The following is a 19,157-nucleotide window of genomic DNA, read 5'->3' as shown; positions in this document are numbered from 1 at the left end:
AGATGATGAAACCAACTGGTGATTTTCATATGCCTCATACAGCTTAAGGTTATGGTTTTACTGTCCTGCCCTGCAGCTTGTTCATTAATTTCAAACAGGGCTTTTCAAAGATATCCTCTGAAGCTTTAAAGGGGGAGGGCAAAAGGGAGGGGGAAGGAGAAAGCGTTCAAGCCTAGCCTCTGCTTTAGGCTGGGAATACCCAAACCAGCTAAAATATATCTTTAGGAAATAGTTTCTGTTATTGTAACCGGTTTCCTAACTCTATTGTTCTCATCAGTACTCCCAGCCATGCAGCTTCTCCCACTCTCTCTGTCTTTGTAGCTGTGCTGCTGCAGCAGCAGCAAATAAACAAACATTCTTCTATACAGGAAAGGTCTTGGGTCAGAGGAGGGGGGTAGCAGCTGTCAAGAGTAAGTGATTTCAAGCCTTGGAGACAGAAATCCAATGCAGCGTTGGCCTTTCTGCCAAGGGCCAGGGAAAAGATCACTTTATAAATGTGACACATGGATTGGTATAAATCTAGAAGATATTTGCTTCCTGCTGCCTGTGTCCTGTTTGATAAAAAAACAAGTGATATTCACCACTGCAAAATCATGTAGGTTTGTAAAGTATCATTGTCCTTTGTATACAGCATTGCTAGCATTTGTCTCTGAAAATCTCCCTCGTTTTTTTGATGTTGAGCTATTGCCATGACAGTGGTTGCTGATAGTGGAGAAGGATAACTCGGGATTTCTGTAGCATTTGAGCTTCAATAGGATGAATGGATGCAGCCGAAAGTCCTCTTGACTGGCCAGTCTTGTGGATTCCTGCAGTGTACAAGTCCCTTGTCTTTGTCAAGTGGAGTTCTCCTGTCCAGACATCTTAAGGGCTGGAAGTCCAAGTTTGTTTAGAACCAAAATCTCTTTGTTTATTTTCTTGAAATGCAGTTAATATAAGTACCATCAAAAAATTTGTACCAGTAAATCTGATGGAAAGAAGCTAATCTGTAAGACATGGTAATAGGGAATGCAAATTAAATAATAGATACAAAGCTGATCCTAATTGGAGATATTGCAGTGATCTGTGTTAGAGAAAGCAAAGAATCAAATGAAACAGAGGGAAGCCACATCAGCATGTGTGACAGTATCTCTGTGGACTGAAATCCCATTGCAGGAGTGATGTGTTTTGGGCACTGTAGTATTGATTCCTGAATGGGATGGTGACATAAGTGGGATGGTGCTAAGACAGGTTGGGCCTGAGAACATAGGAAATCCAATAATAACGGAGAGCTTGGACTGGTAATTATTGTAAATGAGTTTGCTGAAGAAATATAAATTTTCTCTCTCATATAAGATTGTTGCTTAGAGTCGCTAACCAAAGAATCTTCAACACCAGAAAGAACTCTTGATTTAATCCCGAACAGGGGGATGGAACACAATACTTTGTTTACGGTGGGAAGGGTTCAGGGTTTTTTTTGCTTTTTGTTTGAGAACTTCTTTTTAATAGTGATTGTAACAAAGCTGAATAGAGGAGAGGCAAGAGATTACACAAGAAAATCTAGACCATCAATGTTTTATTTAAAGATGTGCATTAAAATCCTGAAACAAGGAAAACAACAGAATCATGTTTGTAGGTGTCAGGGAGGTAGCTAAAGTTACGTTACTGCTGAACAGTAAGTGTATAATGCCAGCTGAGCAACACCTTAGAAGAACTTAAAAATAAAAAGAAAGTGCTAGAGTAAAATATTGATTTTTTTATTTTTCTTCAGAAAAAGGCTTTAAAATAGAAGTGAAAGCTTACCCAAGTGAGGAAAATACAAAAGAACATAAACTCAGGGCAGTTAAATGTAACCTACAAAAAGAAATAGCACAGTGGACTTCTGAAAGGGAACTATCCCTGGGCATAAACTGCTAATGCAGGTTTACTCTAATATGTCAGCAGCAAAAAGCCCCAGTACATGCTGATGGTGCCAGGTAAGAATAGGTGAAAAAGAACAGCTCAAGGAAGATGAGCCATTGCAAAACTGGGGTTCTTTTCCTTGATACTTGGTTTCAGAAAGCATAGGGAAGCTCTTCTGGTTCTCTTCCAAAGAACCTTACATTGGTAAACCCCTGGTTTATAAAAACCTGAATTAGAAGATTTTGCTCTTGGGGAGCTTGCTCAGGTCAGAGTTGGAGTAAGCCAGTGAATAGCAGTGGTGTATGCGTGTCTTGGCAGCTTTCTGCAGTGAGGCTGCTGGGGGCTGCCCTCTGTCCCTGAGGGGTCTGGCCCCGACTGCTGTCTCCCCACGTCACTGTACTCATGCTTTTGTGTTTTGCCGTGTAATTGTTCCAGCCATCCAAAGCTTTGTTTTCTGCCCTTTTGGATTTGGTTAGGAGGAACCTTTGGATGAAAGTTCAGTAAAGAAGATGATTCTCACCTTTGAGAAGAGATCTTACAAAAACCAGGAGCTGCGGATCAAGTTTCCTGACAATCCAGAGAAGTAAGGTTATGCTTAGTCCCTCTCTGTTACCCTTTTTTTCCTCTGATTTTGGGTTTCAGCCCTAAATCAATTACTTGAATATACAGACATTTCAGTTACATAAGGCTTATGTAACAGCAGTCATTGGCATGTAGTTCTTCTAAATTGTATTTGAAACTAACTTTGTTAATTAAAAATAGCATTATCAGGACCCTGGTTGTGGCCAGTATGTAGCTAGCAGCACAAAGAGAATAATTAGCAATGAAGGGAAAGGTTCTATTATTAAATTTTTGCTGTTGTTAATATTATAGATTGTGAAGTACAGATTCAGTACTAAAACTCAAGTTGCTGTTGTTTTTATTTTGTAAGTGCAGAAATTCCATCAGTTTTGCTAGCTTTCAGTTAGGTAAGTGGCTTGGGTCTCAAAAGTGAGCATTGCTGAGCTCTCCCCATCAGTCCCCTTGGCAGCTGGCATCAGAGGGTCACCAGCCATGCCACGGGTCTCTCGTTTTTCAGGACTGTTTTCAAGCAGTGGTCTCTTCCTCACTGATGGGCCCGTGGTAGGTATTTTGGGGGTGGGCTGAAAGATTGAGATCCTGGATTGCTGAGTTTCACTTTACAGGTAATTAAAGATTTCATGCTGTCTTTTTGTATGAAGGTGTTGGGCTTGCATATGCAGTCAGCGGTGTGTGTGGGAAGGAAATAATTTCATATTATGGAGCTGTCAGGTGCTGTGGTGAGCGAAACGGCTGGAGGGGGTCTGAAAGCCAGGCTTTGTGTGTGTTTCTTTCCACACCTGTGGGTCTAGTGAGCCTCTGCCTCCTTTCATGGAGTTTTGTTATTCATGTTAAATGAGTTTCTTTCTACACTTGAGTGCTGTTATTTTTTTTCCAATTTGCGGTTCTTTCCCTTATCCAAATTCTTTTTATGGGCTTTAATTCAGACTAATACAACCCACATACTAATATGTGGTAGCTAGGGAAGGTGCATCGCTCTGGAGAATTTATTTTATATGCAGGAGGGTTTCATGTGTAGCCACAGCCTCTTGATTATTTTTTTTAAACTTTTTAAGTTTTAGAACTGATTTACAGAATTGGAATTGCTTATTTTACTGTATGTAAATTATATAGTAGGACGGTGTCCTGGTTTCGGGTAAGATAGAGTTAATTTTCTTCTTAGTAGCCGGTGCAGTGCTGTGTTTTGGATTTGATGTGAGAACAAAGTTGATAGCACACTGGTGTTCTTGGTTGTTGCTGGGTAGTGTTTATACTAAGTCAAGGGCTTTTCAGTTTCTTGGGCCATGTCAGCAGGAGGGCTTCAGGGGCACGGGAAATTGGGAGGGGACACAGCCAGAACAACTGACCCAAACTTGCCAAAGGGATAGTCCATACCACAGATCATGCTCAGTATATAAACTGGGTGAGGGGGTGCCCAGGGACTGTTGATCCCGGCTCAGGGACTGGCTGGGCATCGATTAGGAGGTGGTGAGCTACGGCATTGTGCATCACTGGGTATTCTTTTGAATTTTATTCCTCTCTTCCTCTCTCTGCTTTTCATTACAATAGTTGTTAGTATCACTATTATTTTATATTTTATTTCAATTATTAAATTGTTTTTATCTCAGCCCAGGAGTTTTTCCTGATTCTCTTCCCTATCCTGCTGAGGGATGGGGAGTGAGTGAGCGGCTGCAGGTACTTGGTTGCTAGCAGGGATTAAACAATGGCAGGCGGCTTATCCTACTGCATCGTTAAACTTCAAGGGGCAGGCATAGGACAGGACAAGGCACAGGCCGTCTTGTCTCTAGTAGTTCTGGACTCAGTGATGATGTGACCACAGAGGATCAGAAATGCTGGGGCCATGTGCAGTAGGTTGATGAGTCTTACAGGGTATCTCCTGAAGGTGATGGTCTCTGCCTTGAAAAGTGCTGTGCCTTGAACATAATTGATGTACTTTGTGCCTTTTTACCCACCATTTTTTTTGGTCTTTCCTCAGGTTCATGGAGTCTGAACTGGATTTAAATGACATCATTCAGGAAATGCATGTGATTGCAACGATGCCAGACCTGTATCACCTGCTGGTGGAGCTGAACGCTGTTCAGTCCCTCCTTGGGTTGCTGGGACACGACAACACAGATATCCTTCAGTTGTTAAAGCAGCTCTCATGTGAGAGGCTTTCTACAGAGTTTTCTGTAATCTCTTACACAGGAACCTGTAAAAACAGGATGTATGTTTTTCTCTTCTTTTGCACAGCACTGAATTTATGTCATCTTTTTTTTTTCTTTTTTTCCAAGTGAAAGCCTTCTTTGTTCAAGTAATATTGATTCTTTTTTTTTCAGTGCTGTTACTCTCCTTTCTTGTTTTATGATCCTTTCATCTAGGTTTGAGTGGCTGCGTGAGAGTGTGAACAATACAGGAAAAGCTAAGGTATGGGCTTAGCAGCGTACAGCCTTGAACTGTGTGCAGACTTTGTCTGAATAGCCCCTGGTAAAAATGAATCTGATTGAGAACTGAGCGGTCATGCTTTCAGCTATTTGCCATGGACTAGCTCACCACAGTGCTACACCTTAATTTGTAAATGTAACATATTCTTCATGTGTCAATACCTTTAATTTGGTGTGCTGAGAGCTTGAGGTTGTGAGTGGCCTGTCTGGTTATGTAAATACCCAGAGATATTTCCATGCTCAGTTGGTTCTTGGGTCACTGAACTGGATCCCTGTGTACATCTGTGTCTTGTTCCTCTGCAGATCTGAGAACATCTCAGAGAATTTTCTGTCTATACTGTTAAAGACTTTGGTAGTTTTAAACAAAAACAGTGTCATTTTTTTAATATCTTGGTGCCTTGATGCATAGCCATCAGCTGATGCAGAACTATGCCTGGCTTACCATTGTGCAGTCTTTAAAGGCAGAGCTCAGCCTGCACTGCTTGTAAAACATTCTACAGTAGATTAAGCTGGAAAATGCACGACGTGATTTGAGAGATCACGTGTCTGTGTCCTGACAAACATTAGTGAATGGAGGGAGTGGTGAAGCCCAATGGAAAGGGCACTGGACTTAGACTTGGACTACAGCAGGCTTTTCGTTTTTTGTCTTTATTGACTCATGGCCTTAGGAAAGTAATTTATTCTTTACTTCTTTATGTGTAAAGAAGGAGGTAATACCAGCTTTTTTGAGGTGCTCTGAAATATGCAGTGTTAAAAGGACTATTAGTGTGAAATGTTGTGGCCCGATGAACAGATCTTGGTTTTCTTTTTTAGCACATTTCTTTATAGTACTATGTATTAAGAATTCATAATTAATTCTTTCTAAGTGGGTATAGTGATCAGAAGATAAAAATGAAACATAAATATTTTATTACATACCAGTTTATATTAGTAAGCACTGCGTATGTGTGTGGGTATTGCAACTTGTATTTAGCTGAACCTTGATGTGGTGAGTGCTGGTCCATGCAAAATGGCAACCACCACAGCTTTCCTTATCTGTGACCTGTAATGGGAATTACTCTCGAGTAAATTTTTGTTAACAATTTACTGTTGTACAGTGGGAAACACCTACCATACATAACCAGTTTCATAGCTACCAGAATTTCATTACTTATTTTTTTGCTAGACACTGCAGGCTTTTTGTTTGCTGTGTGCGTGGCATTAAAAGCTTATACTGAATATCTAATTCACAGGGAAAATATCAGCTACGGGTATTTTGGCTGGGACAGCAGAGCTGGTTCATGGCTGGTGTGCACAGGAATACGGCTTGCTTTGTCCTTTAGCCGTGAAAAGCTGTGTCCTAGGGCCACTGCTGCTGTCAAAGACTTGTCAGTATTTCTACTGTGAACTCTTTTTAATTGGTTTGCAACTTGCCTGTCAGTTAGTTTACCGGGTAGAAATTTGGTCTGTGAATTGCAATTTTGGGAAAAGTATATTTCTTGTTACAAAACTACTCAAGTGTTTTCAGATCCATTGGAAGCAGACACAGGCTGTTGTAATGCCTCTTCGTTGTGCTGCTGCTGCTTATGTACAGAGTAGAAACACTATTAAAGTGATACATCTAGACGTAAAACTAAATTGGTAGAGCTTGAGTTTTCTAATGACTTTTTGTCAAAACAAACAAAAAGATTTTAAAAATGAGCTTTTCAAGGAGAGAACAAAACAAATGGCTCTTCAGATGTGATTTAAGTGTAGTGTCTTGAGGGACTAACGCAAGGAGACAAAAGCATGTCCAGGGGGAGCAAATAATCTGCGGAATGATTCATGCAGTTTTACACAAAACATGTGAATGGAAGATGATCACCGACAAGATTTTATTAATGAAAGACAGAAAAGCTTCAAGTGAGGTTTTGCTTTTCTATCTCCTAAATTCTATAGGACAGCTGATACTTCCACTGGAAGCCTCAACAGAAGCTCCCTAGACGGGAATGCCCTGCAAGATAACCCCTTTGACTGCTAGAGTTCTTTGCTGTGCCCTCTCAGAAAGATCTGACTCAGTTGTCTTTATATCACCCAGTATGTAGCAGTAGTTGGCAGTTAGCTCCTTTCTTAGCCTTCTCTTCCATGGGTTGATCAAGCCCCATCCCCTCAGTCTTTCCTCATATGTCATGTGCTAGCCTCTGAGCATCTTGGTGGTCTTCCACTCTCTTTTGAGTCCAGTATGTCAAGGTCTTTCTTTCCTTGGGAGAGCTCACAACTGAACAAAGCCTCACAAGCACCAAGCAGCAGGTAAGAATGCTTTTTCTTGGCCTGCTGGTTTTGCTCTCTGTAATGCATTGCAGTTGGTGATGAGCCTTCATCGCTGCAGTGGCATACCTTCAAGTGGCGCGACCTTCAACTTGTCCACCAGAACTTGCAGATTCTTTGCTGTTGTGCTGCTCTCTCCAGTCATCCCCAGCACATGGGCTTGTTCCCTCCCAGGTACGGGACTTTGGATTCGTTGAACTTTGCGAGGCTCCTGTTGGCCTGTTCCTCCAGCTTTTGTTAATTAATAGTTGATTCTTTGCAGAATAAACGTAAGGCAGGTTATTTTCTCTTAACTCGCTTATTGGGTTGTGCTCCAGCTTGCTTTAAAAAATTGTACCCTGGCATCTTTGTCTATATTTTTATATCAGTACGAGTGACTGCCCAGTGAGGAGTAACCACCCTTCGTTTGGTTCCTAATGGCAGCTGCAACTGGAAGTGACATCTACCTATCAAGAAAATGTACAGATGGCATTGGCTTCATTCAGGAGTGCTGTAGAGTATAAAGAAAGTAGTAGTCTTACTGATACGCATCTTCTGCAGCACCTAGACATAGGTTAGCTTGGGACCAGGACAGGCAGCTCTGTTACAGTCTTCCCTGAGACTAGATAAGTCATGACTGAAACCTTGCTAAGAAAAGATATTTTAAAATGCTTTTCCTACTGCTGTGTGTCTGAATGAATGCACAAATAGGAGAACTGGGAGGCTGGATTGTTAGCCTGTGCATTTTAAAGAGATTCATCACAAAGTTGTTATATAGGACATGCAGAAAATTGCGTATCCTCTTCTACCCCAGTGGGACTCCGGCAAGATTGATCAGTGTGTCTGAGAGAATGGAGAAGTGGGTCTAATGAGGTAGAATATGTCTTGTCATACAAGAGAGCTGTGTAGCAGTCAGGGGAACCATGTATTATGCAGCCCAGAGTTAATGAGTGAAAATTGGGCTGGCAGAAGCTATGCTGTTCCTGCGAGGTGTGCGGTTAGAGGAGCATGCTGTCCTAATTGGGCCAGGCCAAAGGGGGTGATCGCTCCTGCTTCCTGCGGTGGCCTTGGTAGGTGCATGCCGTATCTGGTTAGCAGGGGTATCGCTGAGAGCAGAATACCCAAATCAGATTATTATAATTCATTTCTCTTTGCTTCTATTCAGTCTTGACAAGGCAAGATGGCTTAGTTATACCGACTCTAGCAATTTTGATTTGAAAAGAATAAGTATCATCAAGAAACAGTAAAATTGCTTGATACAATAAGCACACAATCCCATTTGTTTTTATTGTAGTTGTAATTGTTGGGATTCTCTGATTTTGGTGCTTATGAGGACTGTCTGCTGAAGTGTGCTCTTGGCTCTGGTGTTCCTGTGCCTTGCTGCTGTAACATACTACCAGCCGTTTTGGATTGTGTCACAAGCATGCTGGCCTAAGAGCAATCTACTTTTGATATTAAATGTGTCTGCCTCTGTGTTGGTTGTCCTTAACACCTAGCACATGTTTCCATAGCTGTGGTAGACTTGCTTCAAGAACTGACCGATATAGATACTCTCCATGAGAGTGAAGAAGGAGCTGAAGTCCTCATAGATGCTCTAGTAAGTAGTGAACTCCAGATTTTTTTCAGTGCCTGAACATCTGCCATATATAGCACAGCAGTGAATACCCTGAAGTGCCACGTGCTCTACAGCTGTGGTTACCCCTACTGCCAGCACCACGATGAAGTTAGCCGGTTGAGGAGCCTGCTGTCTCGTACCTGGAATGCTGCGTTGAGGACTGCAGTGGATGTTTTTGGTTGGAATGCCAGAGTTTGGGGAGTAGGTTCCTCTTGCACATTGTTAGGCTGCTTCTTTTTTGAAAAGGAACGCGCTTGTATTGCAAAATTTGTGTAGGCTGGGAGGATTTCTTTGTATGAAGTAATGTTTGTGACTTTGGACAGTGTCCTACTGAAAACAGGAGCTTCATTTGTTTTTTTCTTTTTCTGCTTACAAAAAGGGCTCAGATTGTTATCTGACAGACAGCAGGGCCATTGTGGTATTTCAGTCTAACCTCTTGTGCAAGAGACAGGTAGTCTTCTACCCAGTAACTCACTCTTGTTTCAGACCCAAAAATCTGTGCTCGAACTGGGACATCTTGTTTCAGTGAGAATATGCATTTTTCTTAACAAGAAGTAAAAGCATGAAAGTTTTCATTTAACAGAGATAACACATTTTTTGGGTGGAGGAGGGTTGAGAGATAATGATCCTTTTTGGTGCAGAGATCAAACACCACCAGAACATTATCTACGTGCAGTAGAAGATGCATTGCTCGCTCTTAAGTGCCTGGTTAACTCTTCTGAGCTGGCCTCAGTGATGGTGGATTTCCCCCTTTTTCTGGCATTTGCACTGGATGCCTCCTGCTCCTTGGCTGCAGGAGGAGGATGTCGAACTGAGCAGCTCTCCAGAGAAGCGATGCCCAGCAAAACTTGATTTACATGTCTGTGCTACTGTTGTGCGTCTTCTGCTAGTGAACTGCTGCATTTGTGAATTGCTGTGGCTGTGTCTTGATCTGTAACTATTATGTTGAAATGGAAAGATAGGGAATTACAAGTTTGCTTTGTTTGGCTGCTCTGTTTTCTCCTGCAATCCTTCTTGTCCAGTCACTATAATGTTACCTTCCAAAGGTTAATGACAGTGGCCCACAGCCGAGTTCCTCCAGCTGGCCTCTGAGCTGTTCTTAATTACTCTGCCTCCATGGTAAGATTGCTGGATGAATGAAATGGTAGAGAGGAACTGCTAGAGAAGATGTTTTCTATAAAATGTGTAGAGAGGTAGTAAATCAAGTGAAGTTCTTTCTCTGTTTTCCTTGTCACCAGCCCACTGATAATAGCCAAGTTTTAGAGGTTTTATTGTTCTCTTTGAAAGAAACAGGTCAGGCATATCTCAGGAGAAATGCTTAGATACCTGCTTTTAGATTACTTTTTTTTCCTTCTCCTCACAAAGTAGTAGGTATAATGTTGTATAGTATCTGTGAAGATTGTTGCACTACCTTCCACAGCAGCTGATAATGGTATTTTTCCCATGTGTTCATTGGGCCCAAAGCTAGTTAACAGAGTTTGAATTGGAAATGTTATTTTTAACTTTCCCAAGCTCATGTCCACAATGGAAAGTTAGCCAAAGTCAAGCTGGGCTCTGTCCAACTGCAGCTTTAAAAGTAAACTTTTTGTGTTAGTGTTTTGATTAGGAGGCTCCACCTGCAGATTTGCGTTCCTGCTTCTGCTGTTGGTTTGTCTGGGTTTTGTTAGCTTGCTGAAGTCAGCTTGGTACATTCATCTTACTAGGATTTAAATGTGAGTCTTCAGATGGTGGTCATTCAGCTTTTGCATTTAAATCTGTGTGTGAGCATTGTTCCTTCAGCTTTTTGTACGGAAGATACAACAGAAATGTAGGCAGTAAACAGTTGAAAGTGGAGCTGCTTGCAGAGCTGACAGCTAACCCATCCGTGGTGGTTTGCGGTGCCTTGCACTTCAGAATTCTGAGAGATTATAAATCAATCAGGCTGGTTCAGGAGATAAGACTGTGACAAGGTGCATGTTTTCCTCCAGATGTTTTTCTGTTTAATCTGAAACACAAAAGTCGTTTAATTAATTAGGATAAACATAGTGGCAGATTTACTTGGTGATTCCTTCACTTCCTCTGAGATTTTAGAGCAAGATTGTTAATGTGTTCTGGTTGTGTCTGGCAGGATGTTTCAGTAGGGCTTATTGATTTTTATAATTTATTAAGCCCCCTGTTCATTCTCCTTCATCTTCCTTTTTTCAGTCGTCTTTCTTGTCTTTTTATCTTTCCCATGACCCTGGTGATTTAGGTGGAGGGCCAGGTTGTGGCCTTGTTGGTCCAGAATTTAGAGCGCCTGGATGAAAGTGTGAAAGAGGAAGCTGATGGTGTCCACAACACGCTGGGTAAGTGGCTGTTGCCCAGCCTCTCGCTTCTTTCTGTGTTTTGTACACAGGGTGAGTGTTATCCCTCCCCTTCCTTTCCTCCCTACCTCCTTTCTCCTCACACTGCCAACACTGTGGTGGAGGATCTAGTGCAGCTTTTGTTCAGGTACAGCTTTAGCTCACTGTAGAGCCTAGTCCCTTGAGCCAGTGTTTGTCGTAGGGCTGCTGGTAAGGTGCCTCTTCCCAGAATGGTTACATAGGGAGTTGTTGCTACATGGATGAAATAGCACCAGCTCCGCTGCCTGTGTATTTACTGTGTGCTTATCTGTGAACTCTGCTTACTCTGTTATGAGAGCTGTTCATGTCTTGGCAATATAATATAACTTTCAGGTTGTAAAACATTCGTATTTCTTATAAGTACATCACTACCTCTCTGTTCCCCAGTCCTTGCACAGCACAGTAACTGCTTTGCAGCATGTTGCCGTTATTAGCATTTAGACCATCATCCGCTCACTTCAGTCATATGGGATTGTAATCTCCCAAGGGCTGGAAGAATGAGAGAGGCCAGAAACATGAGATTTGGAATTTTTACTGCCGTTGTTGTTGTTTTGTGCAGTGAGAATTGCTGCTAGAGTAAAGGGAAGTATCTTAGGCTTCTTCCAGTGGGAGCTGGTGTCACACTAAAGATGGACTGTGTGGGCAGTGTTAAAACTGAGAGGGTAGCATATACCTGAGCTTAAGTCTCACTTTTTTTTTTTTTAAAAAAAAAAAAGGTAATTTGCAAATAAGAGGCAACTTTGAGAAGAGCAGTGCAGGCCTGGGAAGGACCTGGCAAAGCAGCGATGATGCAGGCCTGAACTGAACTGTAGGTGGGCAAAAATGGCTGTTTTATGTGTCTTTCTTCTCAGCAATTGTTGAGAACATGGCAGAGTTCCGACCAGAGATGTGCACAGAAGCTGCGCAGCAGGGCCTCATGCAGTGGTTGCTCAAGAGGCTGAAGGTGAGCTTGTTTTCCTGGTGTCATTTGGGAGTTATCACAATAAAAACTGACGGGTTACTGGTCTGAAAGCTGGTGTGCTCGAGACAGTGTTTGGCACAATACTAAAGGCCCAAGGCTATTTATTATTGCTTCTTTCTGTTTGTGTAGGTTATCTTTATGATGAGTTCTGACATTTGTGAATACAGTGAATTCAAAACACCTCAAACTGGGAAGTATGTCCCTTTTAACTTACTGTAAACTAGCAAAATTGAAGGAGTGGCTTTATGTGTGAGAAGTTCTACACAACATGATGCAAGTCTGTGAGCAGAAGTACTCTCATTTTCATAGCATTTGCGTGGAAGACTGTCTGTAATGTTGAGTAGTCTTGAATGTCTTTTGGGTTTTACTTGTTTCTGTGGGAATTCTTTTTGGTAATGTGTCCCTGATTCTTCTGTGGGAACTATGGTCTTTCCTGCAGAGTTGGCCCCTTCCCAGCACTACAAAACAGCACTCGGGCTCCAACCGCTGATGTGGTCATCCCCAGCAGCTGTGATACTGCTGCATTCCTAGCTCAAGCATCAGTAGTGCTAGAACTCTTGCCAGCACCAGCCTTCCTCCTATAGACCAGTTAGTATGAACTTAAAACGTTGCTTAAAATAAGCCAGTGTTGCATGTGTGTGTGTTGGAGAAGCCAAGTTAACAATAAAAGATTAGAATTCAGGGTTTGTATCCTCCGTGGTTTTGGCTTAAACAGACATACTTCTGTGTTTATATTATAAATGTCTTATAGTAGAAAGTGTCCTTTTTCTGTTTGATTCCTGTGTGGTGGATTTCTGGTCCATGGCTGAGACCTGTAGGAATATAAAAGCTGACCAGTGAGTGGGAAACCTGATAAAAGACCATGTTATGCCTTTGCTTCCTACATTTCTAACACTTTTTCAAGTGGGGTCCCTTGTTTAACTGCTGCTAGCGTAGCTTATTCTTTGAACTCATCTAGTCGCCTTTTGAATACCAAATTACTTTTTGATACAGCATCCTGTGGCAGTGAGTCACACAGTTTAACTCTGTCTTGTGTAAAAAGATGCCTAAACGTTCCCTAGAAAATACTGTAGGAAAGGAATGTATAGTTCCACTCTCTTACAGAGCTAGTGAAGGAAATTTAGCAAATAGATTCTGGCTTTTTCCTAACCCTGTTAGTAAGGCATTAGCACTTCTATACTTAAATGTCATTGTGGTTAAAAGGCTTCTGATTCACAGAAATACTTGTCAGCTTTGTAAGCATGCAGATACCCCTCTGTGTACCTTGTATACTTGTTAGCAGCAGTAACCTATAATTTCTCACTACAGGTAGTAATATAATTGTATACCTTTTGCTTAAAAACAGAAAGTGAAGTTAATTTTCTGCCAAGCAGGTATGTACTGCTGCCTGCCTTGTAATTACTTTGGCAGCTGAAAGACTTAGAAACTTGGAAAAGCAAAATAATAACAACTTGGGTTCCCCTGTTTGGTGCCACAGAAAATGAGTGTTCATGGTGTTCAAAACTTGGTGCTGAATGTGTCTTTCCTTTGCCCTGGCATGTATTAAGTGTCTCGGTTTGGGGGTGTCTGACCAGACAGGGCTTTTTTTTCTTGCTCACGCGCTGTCATGGGGAGCTGCACACTGATGAAAGCCCATCACAGGTGCCTTTTCTGTTGACAGTGCTTGGTCTTGAATCTCTTGCCCTGACAGATGTGGTTGGGATTAAACCAGGATCTCAGCATCTGGATAGAGCGTTGTGCTGCTGAAGAATGTCTGTGGGATGAGTTTTAAAATGAGGGTTCTGTCTAGGAATCTATGAGGACATCTGGCATGCAGCACAGAGTGTGAATATCTGTTTTCTGACTACATTTCAGGTTGTGTAATTGTATTCTGACTGTCAGAACTGCCTTGGAAAGCTCAGATGGAGAGCTTAATAGCTCACTTTTCCAAACATAAGCAGGGTTTGATGGTGGTTTGTGCAGCCTTGAGAGAACAGAGCGTTGAGTATTGTTTCCCAATGCTTGCCGTAGGACAGCAGTTGGTATGCAGGGTGACGGAAGCCAGCAGAGCTGTACAGCACTGAGCACCTGCCACCTTCCTCTCCTCGTGCCACTGATTGCTTGGAACTGTTACGTGGCTGCTATAAATACCATCATCTACAGAGTAGCTGGGGATTGTTTGAAATGAAAAGCTTTATTTAAAGTCAATGCTTTGTGGCATTTGGGATCTTCCTGCTTTTTATGTTTTTGTGTTGCATGGTGCTTGTGTATTGTGACCTTTTCTTTAGTAGCAGGTCGGGATAATTGGCCCACTTGTAGCCTTGTGCAGGCAGGTTCGCTCAGTCAAGCCGCAGGTAGTCATGCATTTGTGGGAAAAAATTGTGGGTGAAAAATGGTATGTTTTAAGCCTAGCATTTATTGCTAGCTTTTTTTCACCCTCTGGAACAGTGGAATACAAGTAGCTGGTAACCAATGATTTTTAAAATTGTTTTGCTTATTTTATGAATTCCTTTGGTGAACCAGATTGCATTATTATCTGATCAGTTAATGTTTAGTCTTTTTCTGTAGATGAAGCAGCTTTGGCAGCATGCAAAAACATTGAATCAGGTTCAGAATCCCACTTCAGGGATTATTATTATTTTTTTTAATTTAAATTCAGCATTTTGGTTTCATTATGAGTACTTTTTTTAACATATTTGAGTACGGTGGGAATGTATGAAATGAAAGTTATGTGACTGCAGGTTAAACCCATCTCATGTTCTTCTGACTGTGTCATTGTGATCCTCATACAAAATTCTGGCAGTTACTATTTAATGTTACTGTGATGTATTTTCTGAAATTCTGTTTTTGGTGACAGGTGCAGACTTTCAGAATAGGGATAAGCCACATGCATTCATACAGCTTCATGGAAAATTTGTCAGAGGAAAGAGATTCTGTGTTGCAAACAACTGGAGACTCTTTTCAGAGGTTTTGACCCAACTTGGTCAAACCTACTTATGTAAGACAGCATGAAGGATCAGAGCCGAGTTTCTGCACATGCGTGCACAAGCACAGCCCCCACTGTCACCCCTGAATCAGAGAGAATGATTACTGTTTTGATACTGAGGCATTCTGCAAAATTACTACTCTTGTATTTTGGTTTAAGTGTTGCTCATATGTTCAGTGATTTGATTAATGTGTTCTTGAAATCAGTGAAACAGAGTGCCATGCCCTGATGGGTCTCGTGTTCCTTCTTCACCAACAGGCTAAGATGCCTTTTGATGCCAACAAGCTGTACTGCAGTGAGGTGCTGGCTATTTTGCTTCAGAATAACGATGGTGAGACATGCCTCTGGTATCGATATTCTGTTAGGGTAGGATCCAGGCTTCTTTCAGATCACAACAGCACTCTTCTGCCTTTGGCTTCCCTTTACTGGTGCTCTCTCCCCTGCACGCGTGCTCTCTCGCATATACATGCACCCTCTCTTTCTCTGCAGCTTTTGTACTCTGTCAGGCTGTATTGATTTTGTTCGCTGATGTATCAGTGTTAGATGGCTGTAAAATCTGACAGTTAGCTTCATTTTTCTCTCTCTTTTCCTCCTTCCCCCCACCTCCGTCTAGACAACAGAGAATTGCTTGGGGAGCTGGATGGGATCGATGTGCTGCTTCAGCAGTTATCTGTGAGTAATTCACATACACCCTCTTTACCGTCAGAAGACTTGCAGGCTGGGTACGAGGAGGTGGAACAGATTCTGCGTGTAGCATTGTCCTAGCAATCTGTAGATACTACGGCACAGCAGTACTTTATATTTAGTGCTGGCATAGTCCCTGAATAACTTCCACACAATTATCATCCATGGTAAGTGAGGTTAATCCCTGTTTTAAAGATGTTAATGTTGAGGTACACAGAAGTTAAGTTATTTTGTTACAATTGCATGGCAAGTTGGAGATAGGCGGGGCTGCAATTTGGCCATCTTCAGCATTCTCCACTCCAAGCACTGGGCTGTGTTGTGCCTACATTTGAGCTAGCTGAAGGTAATGTGTTCATAGTTCACTTTCATTTCTTGAGGTAGCACTGTCTGCAGCACGCTCAGGTATGCGTTGTGCCTGGGACTTCTCTGGTAACAAACTTATCCACATACTTTTGTGAATTGCACAGTCGGTGAACTTGCCTTTCCCTTTGGAGACCCCATATTGTCTTTTAAGTCAGGCATTAGACTGCAGCATGTTTGTTGGTATAGTCAGGGCAGTAAAAAGGGCACAAGAATTACAAGAGTGATGTGTACAATTGCTGGCTTATGCGTATCAGATGCTGAAGACTTGTGATGCAGAGTGTTAGTGTATACAACAGCATGGACCAAATTAGGCTGTCCATTTTGGGGTAACTTTGCTTTCTTTGTTGTGCAGGTGTTTAAACGACACAACCCTAGTACAGCAGAAGAACAGGAAATGATGGAGAACCTGTTTGACTCTCTCTGCTCCTGCCTAATGCTCAGTTCCAATCGCGATCGCTTCCTGAAAGGCGAGGGTCTACAGCTGATGAATCTGATGCTTAGGTACCCAAATAACTCTGTGATTTTCCTGCCTGCTTTTGATGTACCAACACACTTTCTGGCTAGATATTTGTGTTTTGCTGTTTATAAAATTTCTGTTTTAGCATATTTGTCTTCTTCTCTTTTTCCAGCATGTAAGTTAGACCTTCTCAGACATCATATAAGCTCCACTTGTTGTCTTTAGCTTTGTTTCCTAAGAACTGGGGTTACTACAATAGCTGCTGGAAGGTAGCAGTGCAGATGCCCGGATGAAAGAATGCTGTAGGTCAGACTACTAATCCTCTAAAGATTTAATAGACCCCTCTGAGGGTAAGAGAGAACCTTTGGATGTCTCTAGGGAAAACACTTTTCCTTCTGTTCCCCAGTTCAGGCTTCATTGTGTTGCATATCCTCTGAGCTGGTGAATTTTTGTGGATTTTGATAACGAAAAATTGCTTTTGTGAAATGGGTGTAAGTATGCATTTCTTCTTGTGATGTGTTTTGTCACACCATTAATCTCTAGGGTTTCTCTACTCTCTTTTCACTTTTACTTCCTAGCCTGGTATTGAAATATGACCTTGGCGCTGAGTGCCTTCCCCCAGACCCCAGAACTGGGTGCAGTGGGGCTCTGTCTGGCTTTCCCTGGTATGCTAGGCTGCGTGCAGGGGCTGGTTAGCAAATGCCAACAAGAAATGATGGATTCAACCAAATGTGGATTATTCAGATAGGAGCACTGGGTTTTCCTGAGGCTAATTAAAGAAAAGCTCCAAAACTAAGAATGAGAGGGAAGCCTCCCTCTGCCTCGAATACTAAGCTGCTAAGCTAGCCTTGCAGAACTGATTACTTGGAGTTCTTGTGCCGTGTGGGTGGGACTTGGTGTTTGGATTTTTAATAGCTTTTTTCCCATTTTTGGACTCTACTGTTTGCCACTCTCTGCACCAGGATCCCAGCTGGAAAATTATGATGAGGAAAATTTCTCCCTGGATGCATTTCCCCCTGCCCCTCCCAGTAGTTGTGAAGGGGTTAGAAGGGACAGAGCATGACTTAACTAATAGCAGTAGCTATGTCTAATGGAAGAAGTTTCCAAGACCTCAGTCTTTTGATGCTTAGGAACCTAACTACAGGCTGAATGGGAACTGGTAAAGTGGCAATGGAAAAAAAGTAACAATTCACAGAGTATTTTCTAGAAACTAGTGTAACTACTGTCCATGAGCATGGACTATACTGACAGCTGATTATTTTACGAGTTTTTTTTAATTTTTCTTATGTAGCTCAGATAAGTAGAGAAGAGTTGGAAGTTGTTTTTACGATTTCCTCAAACAGCCAGGTGAGTTGATAGCTGACTGTTATCCCCAGACCAGCTCCCTTCGGGCCCTGACTTGTCCTACACTGCAAATCTCATTTAGAGAGAGCAGCACCTAGCTGGACAGAGAGTAAACTTCTTGTTTCCAATTATGTCTTCAGACTGGAGCTGAAAGTGTTAAGCTGGTACTTTTATTGCTGATTCTATTTTCTCCTCATTTGATGAGCTGCCAACCACTTTTCTTAGTACTTCACGCTATCCGTGTTGACATGTCAGTTCATTCCTATACACAATTTTCTTTTTTTGTCTTAATACTCCTAATGAATGAAACCTCAGGATTCTGACACAGGTAATCATGCATGTAACCTAAACCATGTGAAATCGGTGATGCTCGGCACATGCCTAAAGGTACTTCCATACTTCAGACTGGCTGGCTGGGTCAGAGCTGCAACGCTGTCCTGAAGTGTTTATTTTTGGTAGGTGTGGTGTTTCCTTATTGGTATTACAAGCTTGCTTCTGGTATGCATAACACAGAGGCGACTGTGTATGTGTTAAGTAGCTAACTCAGATCTTCAGAAGTGCAGGAACGTGGTGCTAAACTGCTGTCTCTTGGCACCTCTTGAAAACCAACTTACTGGGTTCTGTGTTTTGGTGCTTTGTCAGTAGTAAGTAGTAAAAGAATGAATGACATTAGAGTCACAAGCTTTGTAGAGAGCATAAGAGATGATTAAGGTAAAAGCATTGGTTTGTCTGATGAGAATTAGGGAATGGATGTGGGAAGAGGGTGGCTTATTATAAGGAAGAGCTTTGGACATGCTCAGCTGCTGCCATGGCAGGGTACTTGCTTTTGCAGGTCATGGTGTGATTGAAGGTAGAAGGGGGTCCACTGGACTTAGTGCTTTGGTGAGGAAAATAGAGCACGTTTCTGTAGCTTTCAAACTACCAAACAAAGCAAAACATCTGAGAACTGACACTGCAAGGTTTTAGTGTTCGCTTGCTTGTACGTTTTTTATATATGTATTATTATCCAGAAGATATTAAACGGCTATTAATTCCGTTAACCTGTTATCATTGGGACTTCTCTTGTTGTACGCTTAAAAGTTCTTACAGGTGCTCAGTTTTTCTTGGACAGTACTGCTTTGGTAACTGCAGGCTAGCACTGTAAATAGGGAGTGAACCCTGAGAATTGTGATCTAGAGTGCTGCATGGGAGTATTGTACTTCTGTATCCTATTGATACCTTCGTGACAAACAACAAAAAATAGAAATGCCATTCAGTTGTGAT

At 42.0% G+C, this 19,157-nt stretch overlaps 1 protein-coding gene and 1 long non-coding RNA gene across 2 annotated transcripts in view; both read left to right on the top strand.

The window, feature by feature from the left end:
* The window catches only part of CTNNBL1 (catenin beta like 1), a 55,670-nt gene that overhangs the window by 8,551 nt on the left and 27,962 nt on the right, over positions 1 to 19,157 (top strand). Inside the window, exons 3-10 of the mRNA XM_055722056.1 lie at positions 2,355 to 2,461; positions 4,433 to 4,574; positions 8,647 to 8,742; positions 10,991 to 11,084; positions 11,972 to 12,063; positions 15,305 to 15,377; positions 15,660 to 15,718; positions 16,446 to 16,594. Of these exons, the coding sequence (XP_055578031.1) occupies positions 2,355 to 2,461; positions 4,433 to 4,574; positions 8,647 to 8,742; positions 10,991 to 11,084; positions 11,972 to 12,063; positions 15,305 to 15,377; positions 15,660 to 15,718; positions 16,446 to 16,594 (812 nt within the window). The remainder of the gene's footprint in view (positions 1 to 2,354; positions 2,462 to 4,432; positions 4,575 to 8,646; positions 8,743 to 10,990; positions 11,085 to 11,971; positions 12,064 to 15,304; positions 15,378 to 15,659; positions 15,719 to 16,445; positions 16,595 to 19,157) is intronic.
* LOC114017447 (uncharacterized) lies at positions 4,581 to 7,624 on the top strand. The gene is made up of 2 exons (XR_008734132.1): positions 4,581 to 7,148; positions 7,228 to 7,624. It is a non-coding gene; the product is annotated as an uncharacterized LOC114017447 (long non-coding RNA).

The sequence above is a fragment of the Falco cherrug genome, chromosome 10, assembly GCF_023634085.1.
Source record: "Falco cherrug isolate bFalChe1 chromosome 10, bFalChe1.pri, whole genome shotgun sequence".
NCBI classification, from domain to species: domain Eukaryota; kingdom Metazoa; phylum Chordata; class Aves; order Falconiformes; family Falconidae; genus Falco; species Falco cherrug.
The sequence above is the reverse complement of the archived record's forward strand: the minus strand, read 5'-3'. Positions and strand labels throughout refer to the sequence as shown.